At 39.6% G+C, this 19,260-nt stretch overlaps 1 protein-coding gene across 3 annotated transcripts in view; it reads right to left on the minus strand.

The window, feature by feature from the left end:
• Positions 1 to 19,260, minus strand: part of MINDY4 (MINDY lysine 48 deubiquitinase 4) — a 69,052-nt gene that overhangs the window by 16,707 nt on the left and 33,085 nt on the right. For all 3 annotated transcript variants that reach the window (XM_053937377.1, XM_053937386.1, XM_053937369.1), the window contains exons 14-15: positions 5,207 to 5,270; positions 2,419 to 2,580 (exon numbers count right to left, since the gene is read on the minus strand). In XM_053937377.1, coding sequence (XP_053793352.1) covers positions 2,419 to 2,580; positions 5,207 to 5,270 — 226 coding nt within the window. The remainder of the gene's footprint in view (positions 1 to 2,418; positions 2,581 to 5,206; positions 5,271 to 19,260) is intronic.

Below are 19,260 nucleotides of genomic sequence, written 5' to 3' on the forward strand. Positions count from 1 at the left end.
TGATGACTGAACATGAACAATTCCAGACAAATTACTCGGGGCACACATTTTTCTCATCAGCAAAGATAACACAGGATCCACTGGAGGAGATGGGAACAGAGGGATTCTCCAGGCCATCACTGGAAGGAAAGGGATGGGTCATTTTCTTTGGATTTGCCACTGTTGGAGTTTGAGGATTAATTCACGTGCCCTCACAGTATCTGCAAGTCAGAAGCCATGCCAAGGGAACTGTGGATTACACACAAATGTTCCACATATCAGAAAAATGAGATAAAATGCTAGAGAAGTCTGCTTCCATGTGGATTTACTGCATCTAGCCTGGAATCTTGAACATCCCATCCTAAATGTGTTGGTAAGTTGGAACAAGCCTAGAGCAGGGAAATACAAACAAGCTTTGGACAGGATGTGCTGATAAAAAAGGGAGGCACTGTTACATCAGCTGCAAATGCCCAGCGGATGGGGATCAATTGTTTAGGGGGCAGGTTGGACTATGAGCAAAATTATAATTAGAGGAAACTAGGTAAATGAAGAGTCTGATTCATTAATAGTATTTCCAAACACAGGCTGTGTAGTAGATATGAAAACCTCCAAATTCACAAGGACCTGCAAATCTTTATTTGCATTTATTCATGTTTTAGAGTAGAGATGGATGAGAAGAACTGTAAGATCACAGTTATGTGCACCAACATCAATGAAAAAATGGCCATCTAAACAAAAAGATAGGAACTTCATGGATACAGATTTTTTTAAAAGAAACCCTGCTATATAACAGGACACAAAAATATCCTGAGTTATCCCCTGAGAGATTGGCTGGATGTGACCTAAAGGGAGTTTTCTGACTCCAGTGTCTATGATTCACCATATAGCACACTCAGGATTTTCTTACTCCTGGAAACAAAAAATAAACCCAACCAAAAATGACAGTCCTTTTCCATGGCTGGCTTCAGCTACCAGCCTCAGAGCCACACTGTAATTGGATGCTGAGAGGAATAAAAGAGTCACTTTGAAAGACAAATTCTATTCTCAGTTCCACCTATTCAAACTGCCACTGACATTTCTTTTTCCTGAACTGCTCTAAATTTTATAACAGGAAGCAGAATCTGGCCCCTCACACAGAAGCCACAGTGGAGACTCCCCAGTTTTGGGCCAAAATCCACCAGAATCTGACTTTTGTCCCAGTCCTAAGCAGACATTGCCTCGGAACTGAAATGCAGAGAACACCCAGATGTTCTTAATAAAAGCCAGGACAATCTGCAGCAGATGCCCAACTAATGTAGACTCTTAAAAATACAGAAAGGAGACTGTGTCTACTGGAGTTTCTGTAACTGATTAAGTCACTGGTTTGGAAAAGCAGATCCCTGTTCATGAGTCCAGCTCCCCTGCAAGAGCCCAGCAGTGGAAAGAGATCTCCTCTACCATATAATTTGCAGAATAAGTGGAAAATGGTGTCTGAATCTCTGGGTAACTTATTTTATTTTTAGAGGGCAGGTGGGTAAGAAATAGCTCTTACCTGCCCTGACCTCATTTACCATTTTGCTACTCCCGAGTCATTTTCCTCACTGGAGAATGGAAAAAAAATGCTGGAGTGGTGCATAACCATTTTTTGAGGGTTTAAATGTCACAATGTTTATAGAAAAGAAAAAGAAGTGTGAACTAGATGCAGTAGCTTACTTATTTTTAGTCCACTGTGTTCTGAATTAATCTGATTTGGGTACACTGATAAGATGCCTTGACTGAATTCAAGCCTTTTGTAATCCTGTGAATAATGTAAATGATTGTGTTAATTAAAAATAACAGAATTTGTATTTTGCCAGCAGCAGGAGAATGTAACTGACTTCAGCCACATGGAAAAGAGTTAAAATCAAGCTTTGTTTTCAGTCACACATTTATATCAGATCAGTAAAAGCAAATCCTTTGGTAATCACTTTCAAACTTTTATAGAGGTGCTGCTGCTGCAAATGCAGGTGGGACTGCTACAAGTATCTAACAAAAGCAAGAGAATTTCAAATAATATTCCTGGAACAAACACAAGATTGGCTATTTGGGACAGAACTTGTCTTTAGGAAAGATGTCCACCCTGCCATCCTCCATCTCCTGTTGATGGAAAACTAGTGAAATCATTACACAGGTTTTTCCTGAGGTAAATTAATACCTCAGGAAAGTTTTAATCTATCTTTTAATTTTCATGATGACTACAATTAAAATATGACTATCAAAAGCAATTAAAGGGAACAATCCCACTGCATTAACATCTATTTTAATTGTCTTTAATTTTTTTTACTGGTAATAGAACCACCACTACAGCACAGAAAAGACAAACTGAACCAAGCCAGTAATTTCTTTGCAGCTTTACTTACTCCAAGCTGATTTTAAAAGTAATTGTTTTCTTTTTAATTATGTTTTTAATGGAAAGCATACCTGACAGACATCATAGTGCTCAAACAGGGACAGCAAACCAATATCACTGCGACTCGTGATGCCTTTCAAAATGGTGATATTGCCATTCCCAGAGTCCAGCTCAATCACATTGTTGAAAACATTGGAAACAGCTTTGCCAGTCAAAAGCAAGTTCACCAATTCCTGTTTGGGACATTTTTGAAATAAAAAAAAAAAAAAAAAAAAAAAAAAGAAAACAAAAACCAAACAGTAGTTGATCAGCACAAGACTGATTCAGGGTTGATGAAGTTACACATGTACATGACCCCCAATTTATGGAGTGGATTTAGGTTTATGGTTAGGATTAAAATTGATTATAAAAAGATTCCAGATATATTGGTCAAAGTCTCCCAAAGTAAAATGAGGAAATGATAAAATCACAGACTATCCTGTGTTGGAAGGGACCCACAGGGATCATCCAGCCCAGCTCCTCCTGGTCCTGCACAGACACCCCAACAACCCCACCCTGTGCCTGACAGCATTGTCTAAATCCTCCTGGAGCTCTGGCAGCCTTGGGGCTGTGACCATTCCCTGGGGAGCCTGGGCAGTGCCAGCACCCTCTGGGGGAAGAACCTTTCCCAGCTGTTGGTTGGACTTTTTGTCCAAAAGAATTGATGCCTCAGGTTTGAGCTTTTATGTTTTTCAGATTCTGTGCTGCTTTAGTGTGTGGGTCTGGGCTTCACATCAGAGGATGGTGAGCTCTCTGCACAGAGCAGGGAGACAAAACAATTCCTGCTCCAGCTGGGCACCAAGGACAAATGATCCAAATCTCAGGCCCAGGAGCACAAACAAGGTGGGCTGGAGAGAGAAAAACAAGCAGGATGGGAGTGCCTGGGCTAAAGCTGGAATGGGACAATGAACTGCAAGGTGCAAATGGAGCAGAGCTGATCCCAGTGAGAGCCCCCGGGAGCGCTCGTGCATTTTGGGACCATTTTGGTTGATCTTGGGTGCAGCCCTGGCTGGGCTCTGGTGCTGCCCAAGGTGGATCCATGGAGGCCTTTTAATAAATCCCTGCTTTATTCTTTAACTCCATCTAGTCTCTGTTCCAGGTCAGCCTGCACAAGGCATCAGGATGCTGTGAGAGACAGTATTGAAAGTTTTGCTGAACTCCAAATATTAGAGATGTTTTCAGTTTCCATCCCTCTGGAGGAAAACTGGTGATAATTTATTTAGTCTAACATCCAGCTCTCAAACATCTCATTTAAGTGTTGTTTTGGTTTTTTTTTTTTTTTTAATGAAAACATTTTGATGTCCCCTCTTCTCTACCATGAAAAGTACAGCATGGAATGATATAAACTCAAAGCCTGTCTGGTACTACATGGCATTTCTGTGTGTGCTTAGTGATGTATTTTGTATGTTGGACAAGATTTGTTACATTATGATTCTTTTCACTGATTATTTCTGGATGAAGTCTCCTTCAGTAAGACATTTACCCATATGAACCCTGATCACTGAGATATTGATATTTCCTAGAGATGATTACTGATGATTTCCTCTCCAGCTGAAGTAGGGGTGTGTCAGAGGCTAAATACCTGTGAGAGGGTGGGTGCCATTTGCACATGTGAGAGTGCCTGAAGTTCAAGAACTTGAATATGGGATATTTTTCTCAGCTAACATCCCACCAGGGCCAGCTGGGATAGATGAAAGCAGAGCTAACAGCAGACTGTGCTGCAGCAGTGAACCAGCTCACTATTAATAAATAACATATGGCTAAAACCAGGAGGGGAAATAACAAAGAGAAAGTTTCCAGAAAAAAATACTGCAAATGACCATGCCCAAACACATGAATAACTCTGGTATGGCCAGTTTGGAACTGGTTTTAAAAATACTGCACACAATTACAGCCCTGTGTTTCTCCTGAAGGATTCCCCAGACTTTATAGGTCTTTACTGATATTTTTAGCACTTTTATTCACCATCACTGATGTTCTACCACCTTCCTGAGGAACCATTGTGTGGTCACAGTGCAAAAGTCCTCTAGCAACAAGAGAGGAACATGAAGCTTGTCTTGGGCAGCCAGAAGGGGTCCTGGAAAAGATGGGATCCTGGAATCACTGAGGAGCTGTAGGATCAGACATGGAACCTCAGGCACCTTTCTGAGAGGGCAGGGAGGGAACACAGCAATATTTTAGCACTGAAATCAACCAAGGAGTACCAAAGAGGCAGATGAGAGGAGTGTGAGGACATGGACACACAGGTACAGGCACATGCAGGCCAAAAAACCAGCCTGCAAAGCAGAACCTCTGAAAGCAAAGACAACAATGTGCCAAAACACGAGGAAAAACAATAAAGGATGAAGGTGCTTGAGGATATGGGAATAAGGGAAAAAACAAAAGGGAATTGGTGGAGATTTTATTGCAGCATTTCCATACCTAAAGGGGCTGCAAAAGAGCTGGAGAGGGACTTTTCACAAGGGCATGGAGTGATGGGACAAGGGGGAATGGCCTTCAGCTGAAGGAGTGCAGGTTTAGCTGGTATTAGGAGGAAATTCTTTACTGTGAGGGTGGTGAGGCCCTGGCACAGGTGGCCCTGAGAGGATGGGGATCCCCATCCCTGGAGATGTTCAAGAACAGGCTGGATGGAGCCTAGAACAAGCTGGGATAGTGGAAGGTTGGAAGGGTTGGAACAAGATGAGCTTTTAGGTCCCTTCCAACCCAAACCACTCTGTGATTCCATGACTTTCTGACTCAAAAATAAGAAATCCATCTCTTCCCAGAGGTCAGTTCACAGCAGAGGCACAGGACATGCCCAAAACTGGGCCTTTAGCTCACCTGGGTGCAGTAGCCGTGGCTGCCAATCAGGCGGTTTGTGAGCACATCGAAGTCATTGCGCACCCTGAAAAGGAAAGCACAAATTTAAAACCAATCAAACGTCAATACAATTGCTTCTTTTCATTCTTTTCATCTCTAAATCTTAATGAAAAACAAAACCAAACTGTTTCCCAACCATAAATACAGCCCTGCATTTTCTTAGTCCCTTCAAGGTGATTTTTTACGTGGCAAAAAAAAACAAAATTAAACTCTCAACTAAACCTGTGGGAAGCAGAAGTTTGGTAGAGCTTGAAGGAAACAACTGTTGAGGAGAAAAGAAGTCATTGTCACCACTAGTTAGAATTTTAGAAATTAGAATTGCTGCACTATTTGTGTGACAGAATCACAGAATGGGTGAGGTTGGAAGGGACCTCTGGAGGTCCCTTTGTCCACCCCACCTCTGGTACCTGAAGCAAATTTCCCAGGTCCACATCTGGATGGTTTCTGAATCTCTCTAAGGAGACAGACTCCACAAAGTGCCTGAGTATTCCAGTACTCAGATAAGATCTGCTATTTGCTATTTCCTACCATAACTACTTGTAATATATCTGTACAATCTATACACTACACTGTCCATGAAAAAAGAAGGAAAAAAAAAAAAAACCCACTAGGTGTACACATTTATAATGGTGCTGTGTGGCCCCTAATCATATGTGTGACACCAAAGAGAAAAGTCTGTGAAACTGCATTGCCCATAATTATGGAGTAATGTGTCCCCAGACTAAGTTCACTATCTCATCACTCCAGGAATTACTGAATTAGTGATTGGTTGATGGCCTAAACCATAAAGGTTGTAACTGTGATCATTTATTATCCTGCAGATATAATGGAATTGCAAACATTATTTTATACATGAATGAATGTTTAATTTGGGTTTGAGGAAAATCAATGTACTATGTTCTGGGAGAGCTGTGGCAATAAAACCCACTGATTAATTCTATGGGTCATAAAAATGCTATTTTCCTTCAGTATAAAATATGCTGATCTCAATTGTTTTGACTCCATCCTTATTTTGATATTGCCACTGAGGTAAAAGGAATGCCTGAATAACGATCAATTAAAACTTAGTTATTCTACACACATTCAGGCTCTTCATTCTCATTTGACTTGCCAAACCTATGCATACAAATATCCATGTTTCTTGACAATTGGCACAATTAATTTTGTTTTAAAAGGAAAATATTTTGTTTCTGACAAAGCAGGAGTTTAATTGATGTGGTCACGGTAAAGCTAGCTGGAAATTTCCCCTTAACATTGACACACATGCTCCATTAAAAATGTATTTATTAAATAAAAAGCCAGAATGTTTTCTGTCTTCATCCCAAACTTTAGATAACTGTTTTTCATAGGTTTTCTTTGAATGCCAAAATCAGAATGTAACATATAATTTCAAGGTTTACAGCCCTAAAAGTATTTGAAATAATTCAAAAAAAGTCATAGTCGTGGAATCACAATTCCCAAACTTTAGATAATTATTTTCTCATAGGATTTCTTTGAATGTAATGTATAATTTTGAGGTTTACAGCTCTAAAAGTATTTAAAATAATTAAGAAAAAAGTCATAGTTGTGGAATGACTATTCCCTTTTTGAAAATTGCATTTTATCCCTTTTGTAAAAACGTATTTCATCCCTTTTAAAAACACTTATTTTAAAGACAACTTACAAGTCAGTGTCAGACATAACAAAGTGCCACTGACGTCTCTTGCCCGTGTGAAATCAAAGGAAAGGCTGGGGAAAGTGTGCCCGTGACACGGAAAACTCCCTCGTGCACCACTGCAAAGCATGGATGGGATGATAAAAATCTCTGGATTTTGGCCATTTTTCAGTTTTAGCAACGGCCTCATCTCGCCAGCGCCGCGGGCAGAATGTCCAACATGCGTCAGTCGGGGACGAGGGGACATACGGCACACACAATGGCAGGAAGCTCTAATTCCATCTGTAGGCACAAACAATCTGGGAGTCTGGAGGTGGATCTCGGCTCTTGCAGAAGAAGGACAACATCTGCCTTTGCAATCAGCCCCGCTGCTGAGGAAACCGACGTCAGGCACGCGGCCGCGGGATTTACACCTCCGCTCAACGCGGGATTTACACCTCCGCTCAACGTGCCTGGGGCTCCTCTTCCCACCTGCCAAAGGCTCCCCAGCCTCTCTGCAGGTGTGTTTGCTGTGTTTCAGGTGCAAGTGCACCTCATGCTTTGTAAAAATATCAGACAGTCACAATTCTGTGGGTGGTTTCTGCCGGGGGTGTGGAGATGTTCATTGCGGATAGGCAAATCTGAAGTGTCTTCTCATTCTGCTGTCCTGGCTAGCAGATGTCAATGCAGACATAATCTATAAATCACTACCACTAATATGACTCCCCTAGCATGGAATTTTCCATTTATAATTTTTAAATCACTTTAGGACAGAAAGAAAACCCATTAATTTGAAGCCAGGAGTCTTTTAAGTATCCCAGTGAATCATCAGACAATGATTTAAGGCTTGACTCCCTGAGTCCCTTTTTAATTTACAGTTCAACACTCCATGTGCTGTTGTAACAGAATCACAGATCAGTAAACAGACACTAAAAATCAACAGTGTTAATGGTAAATATTCCTTTCTTGTGCTGTATTATCACTATTTTCCAGTGTTGTGATAGCTCATATCCCAGCTGGAGAGTGGGGTAGGAAAATGTTGGCTCCTAGAGCAGAACAGTGGGGTTGCCTCTCCTGGTAATATTATAAAGTCTTTAAAAGAAAGCCTATAAAGTGTTTAGAAATAAAAAGTGTTTAAAAAATTATTTAGGCAGAAAGCAAGATATTGATTTTTAAAATCTCCTGGATAAAGATTTTAAATCAAGCATGTGCTCCATGTGCAGTTTTCAGCAGAAATCATTCCCTGTGATGATATGAATCCAAAAGTTGACAATGAGACTTTGCTAAATTTCAGGTCACTTGTAAGATCTCCCAGTTTGGTTTTCAGTTTTAGTTGTAATGTGTGTGATGTGCTTTATGCCTGCACGAAACCAGGGAAGACAGAGTTTGGATTCTAAAATACGTACAGAATGTGGTTGTGTTTTAATATGCTCACAGAACTTAAATAACATGGCAAAACTCAGCTCCACATGGTTTACTCACTCTGAGCTGTTCTTTTAGAAAAGATTTCTAATAAAGCCTTTCCCCCCCCCAAAAAAAAGAGCAATTTTGAGCCCTTATCCTGAGGCTTAACTGTCCTTTCAGTCCTCATGCAAGCAAACATTTTTTTCTCAAATTATTATCACACAAAACGAGCATCATCATGTGGTGAAACCAAAAGATGCGTAAGGTGGCTTCAGAGTAAAAACTTAATTTATAGCAACTGGAGAAATCTCCTCATGACAGAAATCACCAAAATACAGCTGGTGTGAATTCTACCTGTATTTTAATGGTTTTTAATGATGCTGGGTTTAAAGCAGGGATGCCTGAAAGTAGTTCCAAAAAGTATCTTTATATATTATAAATTCACTTTCTCTCCATGCTCCTGTTGGTGAATCTGTGTTTATCTTCAGCCTGGTTGTAACTGTTTGTTTCAAATTATAAAAAATGTATTTATAAAGGATGTTAAGTACTGAAGGTGGACAGATGTTCTGAGCCAAACCTTTGACTGCTCTGAATTGTCACAGCCATACTGACACCTTTTGCTGACTTCCAGGCAGTTACTAGAAATCTGCCAAGAAATCAATCCATTCTGGGATATTAAAAAAAAAAAATTAAAAAATTAAAAGCTAAAAACAGATGGACCAAACCACACTTGATAGAAGAAACTGTAATGTCATTTTAAACCTTAGCACTGATGGTGCATTGATAAAATACACTTCAGTGATCTGCTTGGACTCAATAAAGTTTTAAAAGTGCATAAATACAACTCCAAAATATAAATTTTTTGAGCATTGGAATCGCCAATATAACATAACCTGCAATCAGATGAACTTCTCCTTACCAAAAACTAAGTGAAATAAATGTTTTTCAAATGCTTCACATACATTTTCTCTCAATTTACTTCCAGGAAAATTCTTGACAAGTCTTCAATGGAGAATAATTAAATATTGAATACAAAAGTCCCAATGCAAACTGCAATAGGAATAATCCCAGGGTATCACAATGTGAGTCAGTTCATGCCATAGGTATCACTGGGCTTGATAACAGAACAAAATGAAATAATAGAAAAAAATAATATAAAATAATAAAATAATACAAAATAATAAAATAATATAAAAGGAAAAAGAGTGCATTTCAGTAAGTGCTGGTTGGTTTACAGTCCTGAACTCTGAGGCAAAGCTGCCACAGAAAATTGGTGACCTCACTTTGTTCATGGCAACAGACAGTCACATTAACAAACACACAATTACAAGTCTACTCCCAAAATAGATTTGGGGCAGGGAGGGAGCAAAAACTCATCTTCAAGCATAAGGATTTCAAATAATTACAATGGGGATATGGAAAATGACAGGATGGGTGACTGCCTTATTGTGTAAATGTTCCAGAATATTTCTTTTTTGTTTAATACTGGCACATGGCAAAGGTTTCAAATGAATGTTCAAAGAAGAAGGGAAGAGCCTCCCTAAAAAAAAAATAAAATATTGTTTGGGATTCAGACCAGGAGAAGCAAGGAAGTGGCTTCATTCTTTATTTATCATTTTTGCCACATACCTGCTAATTTCACAAAGTCCTTAAAATGGTCTGAGGTACTCCTGCAGGTTAATGCATCAGCTCTGCTGCTCCATGGTTCTGAGAAAATATGTATTTATATTTCACAGGGATAGATCTGATGGGAAAAATGATTAATCTATTGGCATATTCAACTCACTATTTAATTTTTTAAAAGAAATTATCTTTCTGACTGAATGCAATGTCCTCTTGAACTCAACAGAACAAGCAAAGATATTGAATCTGTATTTATCTCACCACATTGACCCCTTCAGCAAATAGCTAAATAATCTGAATGTGTGAAAGTAACCTGCTGAAATTCAGCCAAAATCCGACAATTTATTTGTTACTGCACCATTTTGCAGTAGAATCACACTTATTCTTCCACACCTTGCAGTCTTTTAATCAATATACTTTATTTCCCTGAAATCAAAAGATGAACACATAAACAGGCAATCACTCTGGAATTCTTTAGATTTGTATTCATGGAGAGAAACTGCTACATCCTGAAGGCAATTTAGGTGACCTTGCTCAGGTAATTTACAGAGTAGAGGAAGAAACTTCAGGAAAATTCCTTTTCTCCATCTGATGAACACACAGTGAAAGGAGCCTGCCACAACCTGGCCACGGCCATCAAATTTCGAAATACCAAGGACTGGAGGGATAAATCACAAATATTCTGGCACTGAAGACAGACTGAATCTATTTTTAATTTTTTTTTTTAGATTAAAAGCTGAGAAGTGAGAGATAAGTTTGATCTAGAGATAAAAACACCCTGTAGCCATTCTTTAAAGAAGACTCCTCATTTGGACAAACCAATTAAAAGTTCAATTTCTTTAAGTTAACTTACTACAGATTTTAGCTCAACAGAAACTGAGCATTTGGATATTGTAGGATCAGAGGAATTTCTGATGGTCAGAAGAAAACACAGTTAAAAACTGGAGCAGTTTTCCTGTGGGAAGGGGCTGCAGAGACCAGGATCATTTCACTACAGCAGGACACAACTGGTGGACTCCAAGGCAAGGAGATGATTAAAGAATATTTTCTCACTACTTTTCAAAACTTCAATTCCACGCCACTCCTTAAACTCACTGGGCAATTCAAGGAAAAAAAAATGAAAAACTCTTTCACAAAACATATTTCTGCAGTGGGGAGCTCATTGCCAAGAGTTTGTGGAGGGCAAAAGGATTAAAGGGTTTAGAGAAATTTGTGGAGGACAGGTTTCATCAAAGACTAATAAACCCAGTGAGCTGGGCACAACTGGCAGCTTGGGAAATCCTGGAATTACTTCTGGGAACATGGAGAATATTTCAGCAGAATGATCCTTCACTGCATTTCTTAGAGAGTTTCTTGTCTTTTCCCTATCAAACACAGGCTAACAGGCTTGCAGAACCTTCCCTTGATCCTATAGGGGCAGTCCTATGGAAACAAGGGGCAGTTAAACCCCCAAATCTCAGGTTCTCCCCAGGAGAATATTCCATGTTGATATCAGCCCTGGTGTGGATTACAGCCACATCCCACGCTGGGATAAAGCAGAGTTGTGGAGAGGGAGAGGAGAAGATGATGTTCTCTGCATGTGGCAGGTAAAACCCAGCCATCCTAGTTACTCTCTTTCACAGAAATCCACAATTCCTGGTTGTTTTCTCAGCTTTCCATACTTTTCTCAGTGGTAGCTCAGGATCCTGGAATCTGCTCATGCTTTGATGAGGTTTACTGATGCCCTTCTCTCTGTACACTCATCTTTAAATTAAATCACTTTCTCTGCCTTTCTTGTTTATTTACAACCACCACCACCCCAGTTTTTAAAAAATAGTTATGTTCCACCTCAAAATTTCCTTTTTTTAAGGCTAGAAAACATAAAAACTTTTGTTCTTTTAGAATTCTTCTCTGACAAAACAGATTCATTCTTACCCTGGTCTGTGCTTTTCCTATACTTCCCCCAGATTTAATGTGTGAACCCAGCCTGCCATGGTGTTTCTCAAAGGACACATCAGAGCCTTGCACAATCCATTAACATTTCTTCACCACCTGGAACTATTTCTGCTGATACACCCTCAGAGCAGATCCAAGGCTATTTTTTTTAATGCTGGCTCAGAGTCACTGTGTGCTCTGCTGCTCCTCATCCTGCCTCTTACAGCTGATGAACCCCCCAGTACAGTAGTAGAGCAGTCTCTGTTTACAAGACCTTGCACTTTCTGTAGTGAAAATAAATTCCTTTTTTATTGCCCTCGTCAGGAGGCTGAGCCAATTCTTTTTTACAGCACAATTTGTTCTCTGTATTGACAGGGCCTTTCAGCTTTTCAGTCATCAGGTCACTTCATCAGCATACCACTCCCTTTTCCCAGCATTATTTTAGGGAATAAAACATTTTTAATCCCAGACTAATCATTGACAAACTCCATCAGTTACCTTGCTCACGCTAACAACACCTTTCTGAGTCTCTTTCCTCATCACCTTTAGAATTCTTAGAAGATGTGTTATTTTCACATTAGTAAATGATTTTTCATTTGACATATCAATTAAAAACCTCTTATTAGATCCCCATTAACTAATTTTATTATCTTTTTTTTTTTTTTTTTTTTTTAGTTTAACTAACAATTCTCCATTTGCTCCTACAACTGCAACTCAAGTTACTCTAGATTTCAATAAGGCATGACAAAGGTAAGCTTTTAGGATCAGGTCCATTCATAAAGTCTGAGAAAGAGAAAGCTTGAAAGTGCTGAATAAATTTAGGAATGAGGTGTAGGCACAAAGATACCTGCTTTATTTTTTCCTTCCCTTTGTGTAGCCATCACCACTTTTTCAGGTTAAATTCCACCTCCCACAAAATTGAATCAGTTATTATGCATGAATTCCAATCAGCCATGCTGACTTTGCACCGTGTTGCTCTCCTTACTGAGAGGCAGAATATTAATTTAGACTTGGAGCATTCTTTCCATTATTCCTGATATCAGCCACCTCCACTCTACAGAAACCTCACATCTTTTCCTGATAGCTCTGTATTAATATGATAAGGAAATCACTCGTTGTTTCATTTTCTCACGTCTGACCTCATCTGAACCACGTTTTCTCTCCATTTTCCAACACCAGGACTCAGATCACTGATGACAGAGAAGGTTGTTGCTCACCACACTTTTTTCATTCCTCTGCACTATTTTAAGAAGTCTGAAAACTCCCCAGAGGATGAGCTAATAATCTTCCCTTTCTTCAGCTCCTCAGCTTCTTGATTTATCCTCATCTGTTCCACAAGGAGCTGGATGTGTCTGTTGGAGCAATCTGTTTTTATTCCCACAAGCGACCTTCCTGCTGTACATCCACACCAAATTTGCTGTCACTCAGCCTCTAGTCCTCCACTTCTGTTCTGTGAACCCAGCTGGTGACACAGCTGAAATTCCTGAATTTCCTTACCAGAGGAACAAGAGTCACATGTCTCAATTACCTGGGCAAACTCCACGTTTCCCTCCATTTATTATTTTTGGCATTGTTTCCCGGTTCCCCAATCCCTTACCTATCAAGATAACAAACAGAAGCAGCATAAAAACATCTTTGTCTTCTTGATTCTGCCTTTTTTTTCTGAGTTGGGTCTCATTTACTCATTTTTCTTTACCACTAACTTTTGTTCCCTGTCCTCCAGCACAGCAAACACCCTCAAACCTAATTCAACCTTTCCTCTTCTTTGCCTTTGTGGTCACATTTCCACTTGGGTCACATTCCTTACCTAAAATATTAAAAAGCTGCCTTATATTCAGATTTAATTTGGCAAATCCTACATATTTCCCTAGAGTGAGACTCTACTCTCCTTTGCTGTGTCTTGTCTTCCAAACCCCCTTTTCCCACCACCTTTTGTCCCTGGGTCCCCTCTCTCTCAAGCATTAGAAAGTGACATTTCACACATCAATATATTCCACTGCCTATCCCCTTTTGAAAGCACACAGCTTCAAATCTTGGTCTCACATCCTCCCACAATTATTGCTAAAGCTGTCACTGATTATCCCTCTATTCTTGCCTTTTTCTGAAGGAAAAACATTAAATTCTTTCAAGCAAACTCCCTTCTTTATTACCTTTTAACAGCTGCATTCATTATTCTGCATTTATTAATTGAGTAATGTTCCAAGCAGCTCCTGCCCAGTGAACACTTTGCTTTACAAGAGCCTCTGCCCAATTTCCACTACAGAACCTCAAAGGCAGGGAAGATCCTGAAAATTAGGAATTGCACGCAACCCATCGAGCAGGAGGCAAAGAAGTTCACTCACCCCAACAAAAAAGGGCTAAATTCTTCCCCACCAAGGTCTGGATCCCACAAAATGTCTCCTATTTGCTCCTCCCCCTGTTCCTGGTAAATCTGACCTGCCTCCCTCAAGCTGCAAAATCACAAATGGCTCTTGGACAGCTCTGAGATTCTCAAACATATATATATTTTCTTTCTTTCAATTGTGTCCAGCTCCTTGTTTTTTAGCACTGTAACATAATTGACAGCTGTTTCCCCTCAAAACCAACAGCTTCCCTGTGTTTTTCAAACACCAAAAGCTGTAAAAAAACCACGATGACATCTATTTATATTACATAACTGCAAGCCCTGAGTGCAAACTGCTCCCAGACACAACTTCCCCCTGTTGCTGCTCTCCCAGGCACTCTCAAGTGGAGGGGAAACTACCTTTAAAAAGGTTTTCTCAGAAAACTAGATGGCAGAAAAATCTACTTCCATCAAGAGCTGAGAGTGCCCCAAGTGACCGGATCCTTCATGAGACGCTGGAATTGGAATTTTCCCCTGGCCCAGCCAAATGGATATTTCACAAAAAGCCTTTCTCCAGCAACCAAACAGCATCAGGAGGGAAGGTGAATTTCAGGGGAACTCCAAATTAGAGATTGGCTCTGGGACAAGAAAAGGTGTCAGCAAAGGAAAGTGGATTGAGGGTGGGGGACCCTTTGTTCCACCCACAGCTCATGAGCCAGCAGAGCATCACTTTCCTTTTTCAAAGTCCTGCATGACTGAAAGAGATTTAAAATCCAGTAACGTGTCAGAATTGGGGTTATTTTACAGTAAATGATACAGAAAGGAAGTTAGGAAAGGATTAAAAAAAAAAAAAAAAAGATTACTGCAGTAATGATCATTTCCTGCTACTAAAAATAATAAATAGAATAGAAATAAAATAGAATAAAAACTAATAGAATAAAAAACTTCCCTTGATGAGTAAAGGCAGACAGAACTGTCAAAATTACAAAAAAGAAAAAAAGTAAAAATAGTTTGCCAATGGACCAGAAGAGGAAGATTCTTATAGGATTGTTTGAAACCAGACAAATGATTGCAGAAGTAAACCCAAGATGAAAAACAGATACATTTGACCATGGTATGACCAGGGCATAATAATGGGCAGCATTTAACATGATTTGGTGCTTCTGCATGTTTTTATTTCAAAGATGGAGCAGAATGGCATATTAAGAAGATTTAACTTGTCCAGTTAAGTAAAATGTACCACAGGAATGAAGAGTAAGTGCACAGAACAACATAATTTTAATAATTTGATTCCCTCAAGTGAAAAACTGTTCATTAATAGATTTCAGAGAATGAGGTGAATTGGTAATAATCAAGGACAGAGTTATTGGGTGTGAGAAATCCTACACTGATAAAGAGTCATAATGTGATCTACTCAACTTAAAACCAACAGACTTTTGAAATACACGCTGGCTTTTGAAATAAATAAATTAAATAAAGAAACACACAAAGCAACCAACTCCAAACAACCAAAATTCCCCAACACCAAAACGGGAACAGCACAGATAATTTTGAAACAGGTCTGAACACCCTGCTCTGGAGCAGTAAGGACTAGAGAAGTGCAGTTAACAGAGCTGTGGGATCACAACAAGGAAGAAGATGTTGACGTGTATTTTCCAAGGTTTACGAGCAGCCAACCTTAATGATGTACACAGCCTCCTCCTGACTTGCAAAATCAGTCTCCTTTTTTTATTTTTCCCACAGCTTAAGCCATTGTTTTACTTATTCTCACAGCAACACCTGAGAGAAAACATGGAAAAGCCACCCAGTGACCACTCCTGACTGGAGAGCGACACGTGACCTGCTATCAGTAAGTGATAAAGAATCCCCAGGTCACAAAAGCGATGCAAACAGTGGCATTTTGAGTTGTGAGCAGCACAGTGAGCCCGTGTTTCAGATCAGGCTCTGTGCATTGTCTCCATGTAGCCTGAAAATGGCAATACGCTGGTTTTCCACAAAGGGATTCCACCCAGGAGTTTTCTTGTTCCACGTGTTCTTTGCTCTCCTGGGTTCTTGTAAGGATGATTTTATGCAGTAAGTTATTGTGGAGGAGGTTTTACAGTGGGTTCTGTGAGCCAGAGAGAAGTTTGATAAGAGGATCCATGTTAACCCCTGAAAGAATTTCCTACCAAGGTCGTTGACACAGAAACCAAGGAAGAAAGAAGGATAAATAAGAGAAACCTGCAACTGCCTGTTCCAATGAGCACTTTGTCTCTGGTGACCAATGAGTAAAGTGTAAATTTATGAGTTTTGTAAGAATGTATAAAAAGTGTGCATGCTAGAATAAAACCAGTTTGAAGCCTTCTGAAGATGGAGTGTGCTGCTTTGTATCGTCTCCATCTCAACTGCAATTGTCTCATCCACAACAAGTTATTGCAGTGATTAGGAAAAAATGTGGGAACAGGATTGGTGAGGAGCTGGAATTTAAAGAAAGCTGAGGATGCACTGGGTGCAGCCAAAGGAGCCACATCCCACTCCAGGAATGGCTTTGCATGAGTAAGGCACAGCAAGGAAGGGACCAAGGGTTGGGAGAGGATGAGGCAGAACCCAGCAGGGAAAGCTGTGCTGCAGTCCCACTGCAGGCTGGAAATTCAGTCAGATTGTGGGGATCACTTGAGTCCTCACTAAAACCACTCCTGAATATTCACAACCTTCCTGCACTCAGTGGTGAGGCTCAGTGGGGGCTTGCAGCCCAACTTTTGAGCTCATTCTCTCTCCCATGCATGGAAAATATCCTGTAGCTCTCATCGACGTCAAGATCCCAGCACACATCTTGCACACTCAGAAAGATTAGTCCCTTGAGCTGCTATAATATGACTTTTTTTAAAAAAAAAAATTTGCTGGTTGTTAAAAAAAAAAAACAAACCATATTAAAATAAAAAAACAGGTAACAATTGTTAGGAACCAGAATTCCTTCCTGTACCAGAAGCAACAACGCGTTCTCAGCAACTTCCTCAGGAATTCTCACTCCTCTCTGGCCATTTGTTATCAGCTCAGGCAGTGATGATCATTAGTGCTTGGAGCATGAAAAACTCATTACCCAAAATCTACAAAGAGGCACAAACTCCTGCATTTCCTGGCATGCGTCCCCCTGAAATAAAAATGCTTCAGACTGCCCGTGATCCTAGAACAACTGCCCAGCAGACCTGGCTGAAAGCTGGAATTTCCATTTGCAAGGGAAGATCTGTAACAATGTAAAAATTATGGAGCTGGACCAAAAAAAGCAGCAAAAGCAGCAGCAAACATCAAGGCAGAACACAAAAATGGGGGACATGGAGACAACATCAAGGCCAGGGGGTTTAGGGATGCTGGAGCCTGCACCTTTCATTAACTGCTCGAAATTTATTTGAACCTCTTGATACTTTTGGCCTCCTCATCTCCCAGTACTGAAAGTTGTTTATGCTGTGGAAAAAAAATTAGAATTATGCTTGTTTTAACATCAAAGCCTGAGTGCTTCCCTGAGAGCACCCAAGCTCTTGGACTCTGAGGAATAATGTATTCAACCTTGTCATGAGTGCCTGATTTTTTATTACTTCCAAGTTATTCCTCTTTATTGGTGAAGAAAAAAGATTTGGTTTTATCTGTGCAAATTAAAGGGAAACTTTGTTTTTGTCTTCCACTTTGTTCCAGTACTAATGTGACTTTACTGGCCTAGGGAGACAGGACTACATGCAAAATGAAATTGGAAGATCATACATTTATATGAAGTCATTAATGTGTTTTTATTCTGTTTCAACTCTCAACACATGATTTATCTCCTGTCTATCACAGAAAATTGAACTGATGTGTTCAGATAATTAAATTTCCAGTGGTGGTGCCAGAATTTCGCTCCTTTTTTTATAACAGCTTATTTAAAGCCCATCACTAGGTGAGTACAGTTGTAAGAGTGTTTTTTTTTTAATGTATAATGCTCTGCATTATTAACGTTTAATCTCCCATTTTTCATTGACCTGTCACTAAAAACCAGATTTCATTACACAACTTGATATCTACAGTGTAAAATTTCTTTATGAGTAGGTTATTTAGATTTTCTCACTTTTTGGGGGAGATAGCCAAGCACTTCAGGAGATTATTTATGTCATTCTAAGACAGACATCTAAAATAAATGAAATTAATCATGGGGTTGGTTTTTTTTTCCTCTTCTTTTGAGTTTAAAGGCCTAAATGCAAATAATGCACAGAAAGTAAATAATTCACTGAATGCTGCAATGGTTTGGGCTGGGAGGGACCTTAAAGCCCATCCAGTGCCACCCCTGCCATGGCAGGGACACCTTCCACTGTCCCAGGCTGCTCCAGCCTGGCTTTGGACACTTCCAGGAATGGGGAGTCCACAACTTCTCTGGGCAATAAAGATCATTACGATAGATAATAACACTCAAAATAGGAAGAATCTAAGTGCTGTCAACTCCTCAACTAAAATTAATTTTTTTTTTTCAGTGCAATATGCACACAAAAATCTGGAAAACTGAAACTTCCATGAAGTTTTCTGTTGTAAAAACCTGCTGATTTTTCTGTTAAAAAACAACCCAAAACCGGGGCAGAACAGTCCCAGGGGGATCTATTACTGGCTAAAATTCCATCATCTAAACCAACTCTTGTTTGTCTTCAGCTGTTCATCCAGAACTATGCCAGTTATGTAAATAATTGCTTATCATGCTGGTAACACTCTCTGAATTAGTTCATATTTCTTGAGGATATCAGCACTGAGTTATTTGTCTTGATATTTTTAATATCCTAAGAGAAGCAAGGTGACATAGGCAGCTAAATTGATTGCTGAAGATTACATAAACAGTTTGCACTTCTTAAAAAAATTGTGCAAGGGTCTAAAACCACTTTCCATTGTGTTTAAAAACAGAAAAATTCCCATTTCTTGTAAAAAAAAGGTACCAATGCAGTGTCTTACACAGTACAAGCTAGAAGAGAAACAGTACTTTAAAATGAAGTTGTGAAAAAATCATAGCAATTCCTCAAAACAGAACTGCACTTCATAAACTATTCTGACATTGTGCATCAGATCTGTAAAAATATTTAGATAGTTTAAAATTCAAACAGGCACCAAAAGGAATTGTCATGTTCACTT

The sequence above is a fragment of the Vidua chalybeata genome, chromosome 1 (assembly GCF_026979565.1).
Source record: "Vidua chalybeata isolate OUT-0048 chromosome 1, bVidCha1 merged haplotype, whole genome shotgun sequence".
Taxonomy (NCBI): Eukaryota; Metazoa; Chordata; class Aves; order Passeriformes; family Viduidae; genus Vidua; species Vidua chalybeata.